Below are 17678 nucleotides of genomic sequence, written 5' to 3' on the forward strand. Positions count from 1 at the left end.
AATTTTACAAATAAAGTACAAATTATTTATGGTTTAAATATAATTTAAGTAAGTTTACAAATACAAAAATAATCAAATATGGTCTGAATCCAATTTAGAAAATATCAAAATAATTTAAAAAATGTAATAAATAATAGAAAAATATAGTGTGGTATCCTTATAATAATAAAAAAAAACATATACAAAGTAATTTTAAAAATAAAATGACCTTTAAATAATTTTACAAATAGAGTAAAAATTATTTATGGTTTAAATATAATTTAGGTAAGTTTACAAATACAAAAATAATCAAATATGGTCTGAATCCAATTTAGAAAATATCAAAATAATTTAAAAAATGTAATAAATAGAAAAATATAGTGTGGTATCCTTATAATTAAAAAAAACATATACAAAGTAATTTTAAAAATAAAATGACCTTTAAATAATTTTACAAATAAAGTAAAAATTAATTATGGTTTAAATATAATTTAAGTAAGTTTACAAATACAAAAATAATCAAATATGGTCTGAATCCAATTTAGAAAAAATATCAAAATAATTTAAAAAATGTAATAAATAATAGAAAAATATAGTGTGGTATCCTTATAATAAAAAAACAAAAAACATATACAAAGTAATTTTAAAAATAAAATGACCTTTAAATAATTTTACAAATAAAGTAAAAATTATTTATGGTTTAAATATAATTTAAGTAAGTTTACAAATACAAAAATAATCAAATATGGTCTGAATCCAATTTAGAAAATATCAAAATAATTTAAAAAATGTAATAAATAATAGAAAAATAGAGTGTGGTATCCTTATAATAAAAAAAAACATATACAAAGTAATTTAAAAAATAAAATGACCTTTAAATAATTTTACAAATAAAATAAAAATTATTTATGGTTTAAAAATAATTTAAGTAAGTTTACAAATACAAAAATAATCAAATATGGTCTGAATCCAATTTAGAAAATATCAAAATAATTTAAAAAATGTAATAAATAATAGAAAAATATAGTGTGGTATCCTTATAATAATAAAAAAACATATACAAAGTAATTTTAAAAATAAAATGACCTTCAAATAATTTTACAAATAAAGTAAAAATTATTTATGGTTTAAATATAATTTAAGTAAGTTTACAAATACAAAAATAATCAAATATGGTCTGAATCCAATTTAGAAAATATCAAAATAATTTAAAAAATGTAATAAATAATAGAAAAATATAGTGTGCTATCCTTATAATAAAAAAAAAAACATATACAAAGTCATTTTAAAAACAATAATAATAAATAGTTGTTTGTCCAGGAGCGGTTCTGGTGGACCAGTACTGCAACCCGCTGGCTGACATCACGCTGGAGGGTGTCCGGGCTCATCTGGACCACCTGGGGGACAAAGTCAAGAAGACGCTGAGGCTGAAGAACACTTCTCATCCCAGCCTGCGCTCGCCTCCAGGTGACCGACAGACGACCCCCCCACCTCCCCCTCACACCACCTCCCCCTCCCCCCGCCCTGATGCCCACCTTCTGCTCCGGCAGGTCTGCCTCTGGAGGACTTGGAGCTGCAGCGGCAGGTCTTCTGGGCCCTCAACTCTGTGTTGTATGAACAGCTGCAGTACAAGGGAGACCAGTCCGACTACTACAACCCTCTCAACTCCTACATGCACCAGGTACGTCCCCCCCCCCCCTCTCTCAACTCCTACATGCACCAGGTACGTCCCCCCCCCCCCCCCCCCTCAACTCCTACATGCACCAGGTACGTCCCCCCCCCCCCCCCCCCTCAACTCCTACATGCACCAGGTACGTCCCCCCCCCCCCCTCTCAACTCCTACATGCACCAGGTACGTCCCCCCGAAACCCCCCCTCTCAACTCCTACATGCACCAGGTACGCCCCCCCCCCCCTCTCAACTCCTACATGCACCAGGTACGTCCCCCCCCCCCCCCCTCTCAACTCCTACATGCACCAGGTACGTCCCCACACCCCCCCCCCCTCTCAACTCCTACATGCACCAGGTACGTCCCCCCCCCCCCCCTCTCAACTCCTACATGCACCAGGTACGTCCCCACACCCCCCCCCCCCTCAACTCCTACATGCACCAGGTACGTCCCCACACCCCCCCCCCCTCTCAACTCCTACATGCACCAGGTACGTCCTCACCCCCCCCCCCCCCTTCTCAACTCCTACATGCACCAGGTACGTCCTCACCCCCCCCCCCCCCTTCTCAACTCCTACATGCACCAGGTACATCCCCACACGCCCCCCCCTCTCAACTCCTACATGCACCAGGTACGTCCCCCCGACCCCCCCCTCTCAACTCCTACATGCACCAGGTACGTCCCCCCGACCCCCCCCTCTCAACTCCTACATGCACCAGGTACATCCCCACACGCCCCCCCCTCTCAACTCCTACATGCACCAGGTACGTCCCCACACCCCCCCCCTCTCAACTCCTACATGCACCAGGTACATCCCCACACGCCCCCCCCTCTCAACTCCTACATGCACCAGGTACGTCCCCCTGACCCCCCCTCTCTTAACTCCTACATGCACCAGGTACGTCCTCACCCCCCCCCCTCTCAACTCCTACATGCACCAGGTACGTCCCCACACCCCCCCCCCTCTCAACTCCTACATGCACCAGGTACGTCCCCACCCCCCCCCCCCCCCCCTCCCTCTCAACTCCTACATGCACCAGGTACGTCCCCACACCCCCCCCCTCCCTCTCAACTCCTACATGCACCAGGTACGTCCCCCCGACCCCCCCCCTCTCAACTCCTACATGCACCAGGTACGTCCCCCCTACCCCCCCCCCCCCCCTCTCAACTCCTACATGCACCAGGTACGTCCCCCCTACCCCCCCCCCCTCTCAACTCCTACATGCACCAGGTACGTCCCCCCCCCCCCCCTCAACTCCTACATGCACCAGGTACGTCCCCCCCCCCCCCCAACTCCTACATGCACCAGGTACGTCCCCCCGACCCCCCCACAAACACAACCCTCTCAACTCCTACAAACCTAATTTCCATATAAGTTGGGAAATGGTGTTAGATGTAAATATAAACAGAATACAATGATTTGCAAATCCTTTTCAAGCCATATTCAGTTGAATATGCTACAAAGACAACATATTTCATGTTCAAACTCATAAACATATACATTTTTTTACATTAACATTAGAATTTGATGCAATAAATGCTGATAAAGTTGAGGAATGCTCATCAAACACTTATTTGGAACATCCCGCAGGTGTGCAGGCTGATTGGCAACAGGTGGGTGCCATGATTGGGTATAAAAGCAGCTTCCCAAAAAAATGCTCAGTCTTTCACAAGAAAGGATGGGGCGAGGTACACCCCTTTGTCCACAACTGCGTGAGCAAACAGTTTAAGAACAACACTTCTCAAAGTGCAATTGCAAGAAATTTAGGGATTTCAACATCTACGCTCCATAATATCATCAAAAGCTTCAGAGAATCTGGAGAAATCACTCCACGTAAGCGGCATGGCCGGAAACCAACATTGAATGACCGTGACCTTCCATCCCTCAGACGGCACTGTATCAAAAACCGACATCAATCTCTAAAGGATATCACCACATGGGCTCAGGAAAATTTCAGAAAACCACTGTCACTAAATACAGTTGGTTGCTACATCTGTAAGTGCAAGATAAAGATCTACTAGGGGCGGTTTAGCTCGGTTGGTAGAGTGGCCGTGCCAGCAACTTGAGGGTTGCAGGTTCGATTCCCGCTTCCGCTATCCTAGTCAATGCCGTTGTATCCTTGGGCAAGACACTTTAACCACCTGCTCCCAGTGCCACCCATACTGGTTTAAATGTATCTTAGATATTGGGTTTCACTATGTAAAGCGCTTTGAGTCGCTAGAGAAAAGTGCTATATAATTCACTTCACTACTATGCGAAGCGAAAGCCATTTATCAACAACATCCAGAAACGCCGCCGGCTTCTCTGGGCCCGAGATCATCTAAGATGGACTGATGCAAAGTGGAAAAGTCTTCTGTGGTCTGACGAGTCCACATTTCAAATTGTTTTTGGAAATATTCGACATGGGGAAGCGAACTATCCAGACTGTTATCGACGCAAAGTGTAAAAGCCAGCATGTGTGATGGTATGGGGGTGCATTAGTGCCCAAGGCATGGGTAACTTACACATCTGTGAAGGCACCATTAATGCTGAAAGGTACATACAGGTTTTGGAGCAACATATGTTGTCATCTAAGCATAGACGCCCCTGCTTATTTCAGTAAGACAATGCCAAGCCACATTCAGCACGTGTTACAACGTCTGCAGTCCCATGGAAAATGTGTGAAGCGTAAAATAGGACAGCGGAGACCCCGGACTGTTGAAGGACTGAAGCTCGACATAAAACAAGAATGGGAAAGAATTCCACTTTCAAAGCTTCAACAATTGGTTTCCTCAGTTCCCAAACGTTTATTGAGTGTTGTTAAAAGAAAAGGTGATGTAACACAGTGGTGAACATGCCCTTTCCCAACTACTTTGGCACGTGTTGCAGCCATGAAATTCTAAGTTAATTATTATTTATTGTTAGAACATCAAATATGTTGTCTTTGTAGCATATTCAACTGAATATGGCTTGAAAAGGATTTGCAAACCCACCTGACCCTCAACTCGGTCTTGCAGGTGCTAGAGCGCCGCAAGGGGATCCCCATCAGCCTCTCCATCCTCTACATGACGCTGGCCCAGAGCTTGGGGGTCACGCTGGAGCCCGTCAACTTTCCCAGCCACTTCCTGCTGCGGTGGCGGCAAAAACCACCAGGGTACTGGAACAAAATAGGTAAGGTTCTGGCAGGCCGGGGAATGTCTCACGCTGGCTTTTAACGGCGCCCCGCAGGAGCGAGGACATTTACGACTTCGTCTACATCGACGCCTTCGGGAAGGGCAAGCAGCTGACGGCCAGGGAGTGCGAGTACCTCATCGGGCACCAGGCCGCCGCCGACGCCTACGCCGCCATCGGCACCGCCGAGGTCCTGCTCAGGATGGTGGGGAACCTGCTCAACATCGGCAAACGAGGGTGAGAGGAATCATTTGGGGTGCGTGAGAAATCGCTAAACTGCTGGGTCAGCGTTATTCCAAAGCAGCTTGCGCCATCTTGTCACAAAACGGCGCCTGTTAATAGTTTTTTTTTACCTGCAGAACTGCAATCTAGTTGTGGCAATGGTGGGTTTGCAGAAGTGATGGGGGAGGGGCCTAGAGCAGACCCCGCTGCTCGTTGAGAAGAGCAATACTTTTTATGGAACCACACAAATAATCAATGTGCCGTCCATCCTCTCCATTTTCTACCACTTGTCTCTTTTGGGGAATATTTTGAATCGTAACCAAATTGATCATTCATATTTAAATTTTTTGTTACGACTCGACTTCAATCTTGTGGGCGGGACCTTCTCTGAAAAATATTTCTTTGTCAGTATCACCCCCCTCCTGTCTTGTCTTGGCCCACATTATGGAAGTCAAACAGCAATAACACCTCCAAATATGTGCAGCCCTAAAAAAAGACTTTTTTTAATGTTTGTAAGCACCCCCCGTTGAGAAACAAACATAAATGGGTTGTACTTGTATAGCGCTTTTTTACCTTCAAGGTACTCAAAGCGCTTTGACACTACTTCCACATTTACCCATTCACACACACATTCACACACTGATGGAGGGAGCTGCCATGCAAGGCGCCAACCAGAACCCATCAGGAGCAAGGGTGAAGTGTCATGCTCAGGACACAACGGACGTGACGAGGTTGGTACTAGGTGGGAATTGAACCAGTAACCCTCGGGTTGCGCTCAGCCACTCTCCCACTGCGCCACGCCGTCCCTAACCCTAACCACACAAATAATCAATGTGCCATCCTTCCCCTCCATTTTCTACCACTTGTCTCTTTTGGGGAATATTTTGAATCGTAACCAAAATGATCATTCATATTTTAACTTTTCATTACAACTCAACTTCAATCTTGTGGGCGGGGCCTTCTCTGAAAAATGTTTGTCAGTATCACCCCCTTCCTGTCTTGTCTTGGCCCACATCATGGAAGTCAAACAGCCGTAACACCCCCAAAAATGTGCAACCTTAAAAAACTGATGTTTGTTAGCACCCCCCGTTGAGAAACCAACAACAGTCGTTTACCAAGCAAAGGACATTAATACATCCGACACGTACGTAGGATTAACCGAAGGAGAGTTTAAAGCCAGATGGAATAATCACAAGGCCTCCTTTAGAAACCAGACTGGTGAAAGTTCCAAAGCAGCTAGCGCCATCTTTACCTGTAGAACTGCAATCTAGTTGTGGCAATGGCGGGTTTGGAGAAGTGGCCACTTTTGCAAAAAGTCAGTAAAGTTAAACAAATGTGTAGAATGGAAACAAAATATAATAGAAATCATTTAAAAAGTAAAAATATATTTTTTCTTGGGGATTTTTTAATGTTACTAACAAGACTGTGAGTGCTTTAGATGGGGGCGGGGCCTAGAGCAGACCCCGCTGCTCGTTGAGAAGAGCAATACTTTTTATGTAACCACACAAATAATCAATGTGCCATCCATTTTCTACCACTTGTCTCTTTTGGGGAATATTTTGAATCGTAACCAAATTGATCATTCATATTTAAATTTTTTGTTACGACTCGACTTCAATCTTGTGGGCGGGGCCTTCTCTGAAAAATATTTCTTTGTCAGTATCACCCCCCTCCTGTCTTGTCTTGGCCCACATTATGGAAGTCAAACAGCAATAACACCTCCAAAACTGTGCAGCCCTAAAAAAAGACTATTTTCAATGTTTGTAAGCACCCCCCGTTGAGAAACAAACATAAATGGGTTGTACTTGTATAGCGCTTTTCTACCTTCAAGGTACTCAAAGCGCTTTGACACTACTTCCACATTTACCCATTCACACACACATTCACACACTGATGGAGGGAGCTGCCATGCAAGGCGCCAACCAGAACCCATCAGGAGCAAGGGTGAAGTGTCATGCTCAGGACACAACGGACGTGACGAGGTTGGTACTAGGTGGGAATTGAACCAGTAACCCTCGGGTTGCGCTCGGCCACTCTCCCACTGCGCCACGCCGTCCCTAACCCTAACCACACAAATAATCAATGTGCCATCCATCCCCTCCATTTTCTACCACTTGTCTCTTTTGGGGAATATTTTGAATCGTAACCAAAATGATCATTCATATTTAAATTTTTTTGTTACGACTCAACTTCAATCTTGTGGGCGGGGCCTTCTCTGAAAAATGTTTGTCAGTATCACCCCCTTCCTGTCTTGTCTTGGCCCACATCATGGAAGTCAAACAGCCGTAACACCCCCAAAAATGTGCAACCTTAAAAAACTGATGTTTGTTAGCACCCCCCGTTGAGAAAACAACAACAGTCGTTTACCAAGCAAAGGACATTAACACATCCGACACGTACGTAGGATTAACCGAAGGAGAGTTTAAAGCCAGATGGAATAATCACAAGGCCTCCTTTAGAAACCAGACTGGTGGAAGTTCCAAAGCAGCTAGCGCCATCTTTACCTGTAGAACTGCAATCTAGTTGTGGCAATGGTGGGTTTGCATAAGTGGCCACTTTTGCGAAAAGTCAGTAAAGTAAAACAAATGTGTAGAATAGAAACAAATTATAATAGAAATCATTTAAAAAGTAAAAATATTTTTTTTTCTTGGGGATTTTTTAATGTTACTAACAAGACTGTGAGTGCTCTAGATAGGGGAGGGGCCTAGAGCAGACCCCGCTGCTCGTTGAGAAGAGCAATACTTTTTATGTAACCACACAAATAATCAATGTGCCATCCATTTTCTACCACTTGTCTCTTTTGGGGAATATTTTGAATCGTAACCAAAATGATCATTCATATTTTAATTTTTTGTTACGACTCAACTTCAATCTTGTGGGCGGGGCCTTCTCTGAAAAATGTTTGTCAGTATCACCCCCCCTTCCTGTCTTGTCTTGGCCCACATCATGGAAGTCAAACAGCCGTAACACCCCCAAAAATGTGCAACCTTAAAAAACTGATGTTTGTTAGCACCCCCCGTTGAGAAACAAACATCAGTCGTTTACCAAGCAAAGGACATTAACACATCCAACACGTACGTAGGATTAACCGAAGGAGAGTTTAAAGCCAGATGGAATAATCACAAGGCCTCCTTTAGAAACCAAACTGGTGGAAGTTCCAAAGCAGCTAGCGCCATCTTTAGCTGTAGAACTGCAATCTAGTTGTGGCAATGGTGGGTTTGCATAAGTGGCCACTTTTGCGAAAAGTCAGTAAAGTAAAACAAATGTGTAGAATAGAAACAAATTATAATAGAAATCATTTAAAAAGTAAAAATATTTTTTTTTCTTGGGGATTTTTTAATGTTACTAACAAGACTGTGAGTGCTCTAGATAGGGGAGGGGCCTAGAGCAGACCCCGCTGCTCGTTGAGAAGAGCAATACTTTTTTTGTAACCACACAAATAATCAATGTGCCATCCATTTTCTACCACTTGTCTCTTTTGGGGAATATTTTGAATCGTAACCAAAATGATCATTCATATTTTAATTTTTTGTTACGACTCAACTTCAATCTTGTGGGCGGGGCCTTCTCTGAAAAATGTTTGTCAGTATCACCCCCCCTTCCTGTCTTGTCTTGGCCCACATCATGGAAGTCAAACAGCCGTAACACCCCCAAAAATGTGCAACCTTAAAAAACTGATGTTTGTTAGCACCCCCCGTTGAGAAACAAACATCAGTCGTTTACCAAGCAAAGGACATTAACACATCCAACACGTACGTAGGATTAACCGAAGGAGAGTTTAAAGCCAGATGGAATAATCACAAGGCCTCCTTTAGAAACCAAACTGGTGGAAGTTCCAAAGCAGCTAGCGCCATCTTTAGCTGTAGAACTGCAATCTAGTTGTGGCAATGGCGGGTTTGGAGAAGTGGCCACTTTTGCGAAAAGTCAGTAAAGTTAAACAAATGTGTAGAATGGAAAAAAAATATAATAGAAATCATTTAAAAAGTAAAAATATATTTTTTTCTTGGGGATTTTTTAATGTTACTAACAAGACTGTGAGTGCTTTAGATGGGGGAGGGGCCTAGAGCAGACCCCGCTGCTCGTTGAGAAGAGCAATACTTTTTATGTAACCACACAAATAATCAATGTGCCATCCATTTCCTACCACTTGTCACTTTTGGGGAATATTTTGAATCGTAACCAAAATGATCATTCATATTTGAATTTTTTGTTACGACTCAACTTCAATCTTGTGGGCGGGGCCTTCTCTGAAAAATATTTCTTTGTCAGTATCACCCCCCTCCTGTCTTGTCTTGGCCCACATCATGAAAGTCAAACAGCAATAACACCCGCAAAAATGTGCAACCCTAAAAAACTACTTTTTTAATGTTTGTAAGCACCCCCCGTTGAGAAACAAACATCAGTCGTTTACCAAGCAAAGGACATTAACACATCCGACACGTACGTAGGATTAACCGAAGGAGCGTTCAAAACAAGATGGAATAATCACAAGGCCTCCTTTAGAAACCAGACCTTGCTGATTTCTACAGAACTCAGCAAACACATTTGGAACCTCAAAGACAATAATGTTGAATATTCAATAACATGGCAAATCCTTGCATCCAGCACACCTTACAACAGTAGTAATAAAAGATGCAACCTATGCTTGAAAGAGAAACTGTTTATTATATATCACCCAGACCTGTCATCCCTCAACAAGCGCAGTGAAATCATATCAGCATGCCGCCACAGACGGAAACACCTCCTAGGTAACACATGAGCCAATCACCACACCCTACGCCTACCTGTACCCACCCACTCTGTGCTCTATATAAACCATTGTATGTGAATGCTTCCATTAAAATCTCCTGATGATTGAGGGAACCCCTCATGAAACAGTTCTGTAGAGACGAAGTAGTCTTGTGATTTTTCCCACACCTACATATTGCGCTCTACCACGGAATCGAACACTATTCTCTGGATAATCAAATTGAGACATATATATATGTATATGTAAAATGTACAACTCAAAAAAATACTTTAAACCCCCAAAAATTTTTGCAACCAAAAATGATTTATACCACCCCAAATTATTTGTAGCACCCCCCCTAAAAGAAGATTTATAACTCCAAAAAAGATTTCGACAAAATTATTTTAAACCCAAAAAATTTTCAACAAAGAAAAAATGTTGACCTAAAAAAAAATTTCAACACTCCCTCCAAAAAAAGTGATTTAGAATTCCAAAAAATTATGATTTTAATCACCAAAAATATTTTCTACCCAAAAAAATTAAAAAGCCTCCAAACTAAAAAAATAATGATTTGGAAAATATTTTGGGGATTTCAAGTATATTTTTGTTCATTTATTTCTTCCTATTTAGTTTGTTTGGGCCCTGTGATGAGGTGGTGACTTGTCCGGGGTGTACGCCGCCTTCCGCTGTAATGCAGCTGAGATAGGCTCCAGCACTCCCGCAGTCCCGAAAGGGACAAGCGGTAGAAAATGGATGGATGGATTTGGAAAATAGTTTTTTGATTTCAAGTATATTTTTGTTCATTTATTTCTTCCTATTTAGTTTGTCTGGGCCCTGTGATGAGGTGGTGAATTGTCCAGGGTGTACACGCCTTCCGCCCGATTGTAGCTGAGATAGGCGCCAGCGCCCCCCCCCCGCGACGCCAAAAGGGAATAAGCGGTAGAAAATGGATGGATGGAAGTATATTTTTGTCCATTTATTTCTTCCTATTTAGTTTGTTTGGGCCCTGTGATGAGGTGGTGACTTGTCCAGGGTGTACATGCCTTCCGCCCGATTGTAGCTGAGATAGGCGCCAACGCCCACCCGCCACGCCAAAAGGGAATAAGCGGTAGAAAATGGATGGAATGATTTGGAAAATATTTTTTTGATTTCAAGTATATTTTTGTTCATTTTTTTCTTCCTATTTAGTTTGTTTGGGCCCTGTGATGAGGTGGTGACTTGTCCAGGGTGCACGCCTTCCGCCCGATCGTAGCTAAGATAGGCACCAGCGACGCCAAAAGGGAATAAGTGGTAGAAAATGGATGGATGGATTTGGAAAAAAATTTTTGGATTTCAAGTATATTTTTGTTCATTTTTTTCTTCCTATTTAGTTTGTTTGGGCCCTGTGATGAGGTGGTGACTTGTCCAGAGTGTACACACCTTCCGCCTGATTGTAGCTAAGATAGGCGCCAGCGCCCCCCCGCGACGCCAAAAGGGAATAAGTGGTAGAAAATGGATGGATGGAAGTATATTTTTGTCCATTTATTTCTTCCTATTTAGTTTGTTTGGGCCCTGTGATGAGGTGGTGACTTGTCCAGGGTGTACACGCCTTCCGCCCGATTGTAGCTGAGATAGGCGCCAGCGCCCCCCCCGCCACGCCAAAAGGGAATAAGCGGTAGAAATGGATGGATGGATGGATGGATTTGGAAAATATTTTTTTGATTTCAAGTATATTTTTGTTCATTTATTTCTTCCTATTTAGTTTGTTTGGGCCCTGTGATGAGGTGGTGACTTATCCAGGGTGTACACGCCTTCCGCCCGATTGTAGCTGAGATAGGCTCCAGCGCCCCCCCGCGACGCCAAAAGGGAATAAGTGGTAGAAAATGGATGGATGGAAGTATATTTTTGTCCATTTATTTCTTCCTATTTAGTTTGTTTGGGCCCTGTGATGAGGTGGTGACTTGTCCAGGGTGTACGCGCCTTCCGCCCGATTGTAGCTGAGATAGGCGCCAGCGCCCCCCCCGCCACGCCAAAAGGGAATAAGCGGTAGAAAATGGATGGATGGATGGATGGATTTGGAAAATATTTTTTTGATTTCAAGTATATTTTTGTTCATTTATTTCTTCCTATTTAGTTTGTTTGGGCCCTGTGATGAGGTGGTGACTTGTCCAGGGTGTACACGCCTTCCGCCCGATTGTAGCTGAGATAGGCGCCAGCGCCCCCCCCGCGACGCCAAAAGGGAATAAGCGGTAGAAAATGGATGGATGGAAGTATATTTTTGTCCATTTATTTCTTCCTATTTAGTTTGTTTGGGCCCCGTGATGAGGTGGTGACTTGTCCAGGGTGTACGCGCCTTCCGCATGATTGTAGCTGAGATAGGCGCCAGCGCCCCCCCGCCACGCCAAAAGGGAATAAGCGGTAGAAAATGGATGGATGGATTTGGAAAAATTTTTTTGGATTTCAAGTATACTTTTGTTCATTTATTTCTTCCTATTTAGTTTGTTTGGGCCCTGTGATGAGGTGGTGACTTGTCCGGGGTGTACGCGCCTTCCGCCCGATTGTAGCTGAGATAGGCGCCAGCGCCCCCCCCGCAACGCCAAAAGGGAATAAGCGGTAGAAAATGGATGGAATGATTTGGAAATTTTTGATTTCAAGTATACTTTTGTTCATTTATTTCTTCCTATTTAGTTTGTTTGGGCCCTGTGATGAGTTGGTGACTTGTCCAGGGTGTACACGCCTTCCGCCCGATTGTAGCTGAGATAGGCGCCAGCGACGCCAAAAGGGAATAAGTGGTAGAAAATGGATGGATGGATGGATTTGGAAAATATTTTTTTGATTTCAAGTATATTTTTGTTCATTTATTTCTTCCTATTTAGTTTGTTTGGGCCCTGTGATGAGGTGGTGACTTGTCCAGGGTGTACACGCCTTCCGCCCGATTGTAGCTGAGATAGGCTCCAGCGCCCCCCCGCGACGCCAAAAGCGAATAAGCGGTAGAAAATGGATGGATGGATTTGGAAAAAAAAATTTAAATTTCAAGTATATTTTTGTTCATTTATTTCTTCCTATTTAGTTTGTTTGGGCCCTGTGATGAGGTGGTGACTTGTCCAGGGTGCACGCCTTCCGCCCGATCGTAGCTAAGATAGGCACCAGCGACGCCAAAAGGGAATAAGCGGTAGAAAATGGATGGATGGATTTGGAAATTTTTTTGATTTCAAGTATACTTTTGTTCATTTATTTCTTCCTATTTAGTTTGTTTGGGCCCTGTGATGAGGTGGTGACTTGTCCAGGGTGTACACGCCTTCCGCCCGATTGTAGCTGAGATAGGCACCAGCGACGCCAAAAGGGAATAAGCGGTAGAAAATGGATGGATGGATTTGGAAAAAAATGTTTGGATTTCAAGTATATTTTTGTTCATTTTTTTCTTCCTATTTAGTTTGTTTGGGCCCTGTGATGAGGTGGTGACTTGTCCAGGGTGTACGCCTTCCGCCCGATCGTAGCTAAGATAGGCACCAGCGACGCCAAAAGGGAATAAGCGGTAGAAAATGGATGGATGGATTTGGAAATTTTTGATTTCAAGTATACTTTTGTTCATTTATTTCTTCCTATTTAGTTTGTTTGGGCCCTGTGATGAGGTGGTGACTTGTCCAGGGTGCACGCCTTCCGCCCGATCGTAGCTAAGATAGGCACCAGCGACGCCAAAAGGGAATAAGCGGTAGAAAATGGATGGATGGATTTGGAAATTTTTGATTTCAAGTATACTTTTGTTCATTTATTTCTTCCTATTTAGTTTGTTTGGGCCCTGTGATGAGGTGGTGACTTGTCCAGGGTGTACACGCCTTCCGCCCGATTGTAGCTGAGATAGGCACCAGCGACGCCAAAAGGGAATAAGCGGTAGAAAATGGATGGATGGATTTGGAAAATATTTTTTTGATTTCAAGTATACTTTTGTTCATTTATTTCTTCCTATTTACTTTGTTTGGGCCCTGTGATGAGGTGGTGACTTGTCCAGGGTGTACACGCCTTCCGCCCGATTGTAGCTGAGATAGGCGCCAGCGCCCCCCCGCCACGCCAAAAGGGAATAAGCGGTAGAAAATGGATGGATGGATGGATGGATATGGAAAATATGTTTTTGATTTCAAGTATATTTTTGTTCATTTATTTCTTCCTATTTAGTTTGTTTGGGCCCTGTGATGAGGTGGTGACTTGTCCAGGGTGCACGCCTTCCGCCCGATCGTAGCTAAGATAGGCACCAGCGACGCCAAAAGGGAATAAGCGGTAGAAAATGGATGGATGGATTTGGAAAATATTTTTTTGATTTCAAGTATATTTTTGTTTATTTATTTCTTCCTATTTAGTTTGTTTGGGCCCTGTGATGAGGTGGTGACTTGTCCAGGGTGTAGACGCCTTCCGCCTGATTGTAGCTGAGATAGGCGCCAGCGCCCCCCCGCGACCCCAAAAGCGAATAAGCGGTAGAAAATGGATGGATGGATGAATTTGGAAAATATTTTTTGGATTTCAAGTATATTTTTGTTCATTTATTTCTTCCTATTTAGTTTGTTTGGGCCCTGTGATGAGGTGGTGACTTGTCCAGGGTGCACGCCTTCCGCCCGATCGTAGCTAAGATAGGCACCAGCGACGCCAAAAGGGAATAAACGGTAGAAAATGGATGGATGGATTTGGAAAATATTTTTTTGATTTCAAGTATACTTTTGTTCATTTATTTCTTCCTATTTACTTTGTTTGGCCCCTGTGATGAGGTGGTGACTTGTCCAGGGTGCACGCCTTCCGCCCGATCGTAGCTAAGATAGGCACCAGCGACGCCAAAAGGGAATAAGTGGTAGAAAATGGATGGATGGATTTGGAAAAAAAATTTTGGATTTCAAGTATATTTTTGTTCATTTTTTTCTTCCTATTTAGTTTGTTTGGGCCCTGTGATGAGGTGGTGACTTGTCCAGAGTGTACACACCTTCCGCCTGATTGTAGCTAAGATAGGCGCCAGCGCCCCCCCGCGACGCCAAAAGGGAATAAGTGGTAGAAAATGGATGGATGGAAGTATATTTTTGTCCATTTATTTCTTCCTATTTAGTTTGTTTGGGCCCTGTGATGAGGTGGTGACTTGTCCAGGGTGTACACGGCTTCCGCCCGATTGTAGCTGAGATAGGCACCAGTGACGCCAAAAGGGAATAAGCAGTAGAAAATGGATGGACGGATTTGGCAAATATTTTTTTGATTTCAAGTATACTTTTGTTCATTTATTTCTTCCTATTTAGTTTGTTTGGGCCCTGTGATGAGGCGGTGACTTGTCCAGGGTGTACGCCGCCTTCCGCTGTAATGCAGCTGAGATAGGCTCCAGCACTCCCGCCAAAGGAACAAGCGGTAGAAAATGGATGGATGGTTTGTTTGGTTGCATATAAAGAGGATCTACAAGTGTTGTGGCTAAATCAAAGAAGAAAGTGGATCCCTCCTGCTCCGTCTCCTTATGCTCTGGCAGCTTTTTGATGGGCCATCTGACTTGTGTTTGTCCCAGGGAGGGCAACGAGAAGTCCTACCAGCTGCTGAGGGACACCTTGGACCTCTACCTCACCCTCAACCCTGACAACGTCACCTACCTGCTGCTGCAGGCCCGCCTCTACTTCCACCTGGGCATCTGGCCGGAGAAGGTGCACACACTCGGTGGGCGGCCGGGGCCGGCGTGACGCGTGTGTGTGTGTGTGTGTGTGTGTGTGTGCAGGTGCTGGACATCCTGCAGCACATCCAGGCCTTAGACCCGTCCCAGCACGTGGCCGTGGGCTACCTGGTCCAGCACACGCTGGAGCACATCCAGCACAAGAAGCACCCGGCCCAGCCCGAGGTCAAGACGCGCGGCGCCCCCGAGAACCTGGACGTGCGCTACTCCGTGGGCCTGGTGATGAAACACAAGAGGTGAGGGCGTGGCCCGCCACACGTCTGACCACAATATCTTCATTTACACTTTTAAAGGCATATTAAGTTAAAAAAAACAAAAGTATATTGCTGAAAATATATTTTTTTAAGTATGTTGTTGAACACAAAAATGAAGTAAAAAGGAATATTGTTCAAAATAATAATACAAAATTAAGTATTTTGTTATATTATTTTAAATTCTTATTTCGACAGTTTTTTTAAAAAAATGTGTCAAAATTATTTTCAATATTTTATACCTATTTTTTCTGATTATTTTTAACAATACACTGAAGTAAATTGTATAAAGTATAAATTAAGATAAAAAAAACTAAAGTATATAGCTGAAAATCATTTCTAAAAAGTATACCGTTAACACAAAATTAAGTAAAAAGGGTAAATTGTTTAAAAAAAATACTAAATGATGTTGTTAACCAATAATTCAAATGTTTACTTTTTGAAATTATAAATGAAATAAAAATATATCATGTAATATAATCCAAAATTTTATATTGAACAATACACTCATTTTTGTAAATTATTTTTAACAATATACTTGTAAAAGTATGTTGCTGAAATCATTTTTTAAAAAGTATATTGTTGAACACAAAATTAAGTAAAAAGGAATATTGTTAAAAATAATAATACAAAATTAAGTATGTTGTTATATTATTTTAAATTCTTATTTCGACAGTTTTTAAAAAAAAATGTGTCAAAATTATTTTCAATATTTTATACCTATTTTTTCTGATTATTTTTAACTATGCATTTATTTTTAATTGTTGTTAACAATACACAGAAGTAAATTGTATGCAGTATAAATTAAGTTAAAAAAACTAAAGTATAAAGCTGAAAATAATTTTTAAAAAGTATACCGTTAACACAAAATTAAGTAAAAAGGTAAATTGTTAAAAATAATACTAAATTATGTTGTTAACTAATCATTTAAATGTTTACTTTTTGAAATTATAAATGAAATAAAAATATATCATGTAATATAATCCAAAATTTTGTATGGAACAATACACTCATTTTTGTAAATTATTTTTAACAATATACTTGTAAAAGTATGTTGCTGAAATCATTTAAGAAAAAAGTATGTTGTTGAACACAAAAATTAAGTAAAAAGGAATATTGTTAAAAATAGTAATACAAAATTAAGTATGTTGTTATATTATTTTAAATTCTTATTTCGACAGTTTTTTTTTTAATTTGTCAAAATTATTTTCAAAAGTTTATACCTATTTTTTCTGATTATTTTTAACGATACATTTATCTTTAATTGTTGTTAACAATACACTGAAGTAAATTGTATGCAGTATAAATTAAGTTAAAAAAACTAAAGTATAAAGCTGAAAATAATTTTTAAAAAGTATACCGTTAACACAAAATTAAGTAAAAAGGTACATTGTTAAAAATAATACTAAATTATGTTGTTAACCAATCATTTCAATGTTTACTTTCTGAAATTATAAATGAAATAAAAATATATCATGTAATATAATCCAAAATTTTGTATGGAACAATACACTCATTTTTGTAAATTATTTTTAACAATATACTTGTAAAAGTATGTTGCTGAAATCATTTAAGAAAAAAGTATGTTGTTGAACACAAAAATTAAGTAAAAAGGAATATTGTTAAAAATAGTAATACAAAATTAAGTATGTTGTTATATTATTTTAAATTCTTATTTCGACAGTTTTTTTTTTAATTTGTCAAAATTATTTTCAAAAGTTTATACCTATTTTTTCTGATTATTTTTAACGATACATTTATCTTTAATTGTTGTTAACAATACACTGAAGTAAATTGTATGCAGTATAAATTAAGTTAAAAAAACTAAAGTATAAAGCTGAAAATAATTTTTAAAAAGTATACCGTTAACACAAAATTAAGTAAAAAGGTACATTGTTAAAAATAATACTAAATTATGTTGTTAACCAATCATTTCAATGTTTACTTTCTGAAATTATAAATGAAATAAAAATATATCGTGTAATATAATCCAAAATCTTATATTGCACAATA

At 40.9% G+C, this 17678-nt stretch overlaps 1 protein-coding gene across 1 annotated transcript in view; it reads left to right on the plus strand.

The window, feature by feature from the left end:
- The window catches only part of fbxo21 (F-box protein 21), a 38773-nt gene that overhangs the window by 9066 nt on the left and 12029 nt on the right, over positions 1-17678 (plus strand). Inside the window, exons 5-10 of the mRNA XM_061894248.1 lie at positions 1300-1446; positions 1530-1660; positions 4645-4781; positions 4856-5035; positions 15256-15388; positions 15460-15650. Coding sequence (XP_061750232.1) covers positions 1300-1446; positions 1530-1660; positions 4645-4781; positions 4856-5035; positions 15256-15388; positions 15460-15650 — 919 coding nt within the window. The remainder of the gene's footprint in view (positions 1-1299; positions 1447-1529; positions 1661-4644; positions 4782-4855; positions 5036-15255; positions 15389-15459; positions 15651-17678) is intronic.

The sequence above is a fragment of the Nerophis ophidion genome, linkage group LG01 (assembly GCF_033978795.1).
Source record: "Nerophis ophidion isolate RoL-2023_Sa linkage group LG01, RoL_Noph_v1.0, whole genome shotgun sequence".
NCBI lineage: Eukaryota > Metazoa > Chordata > Actinopteri > Syngnathiformes > Syngnathidae > Nerophis > Nerophis ophidion.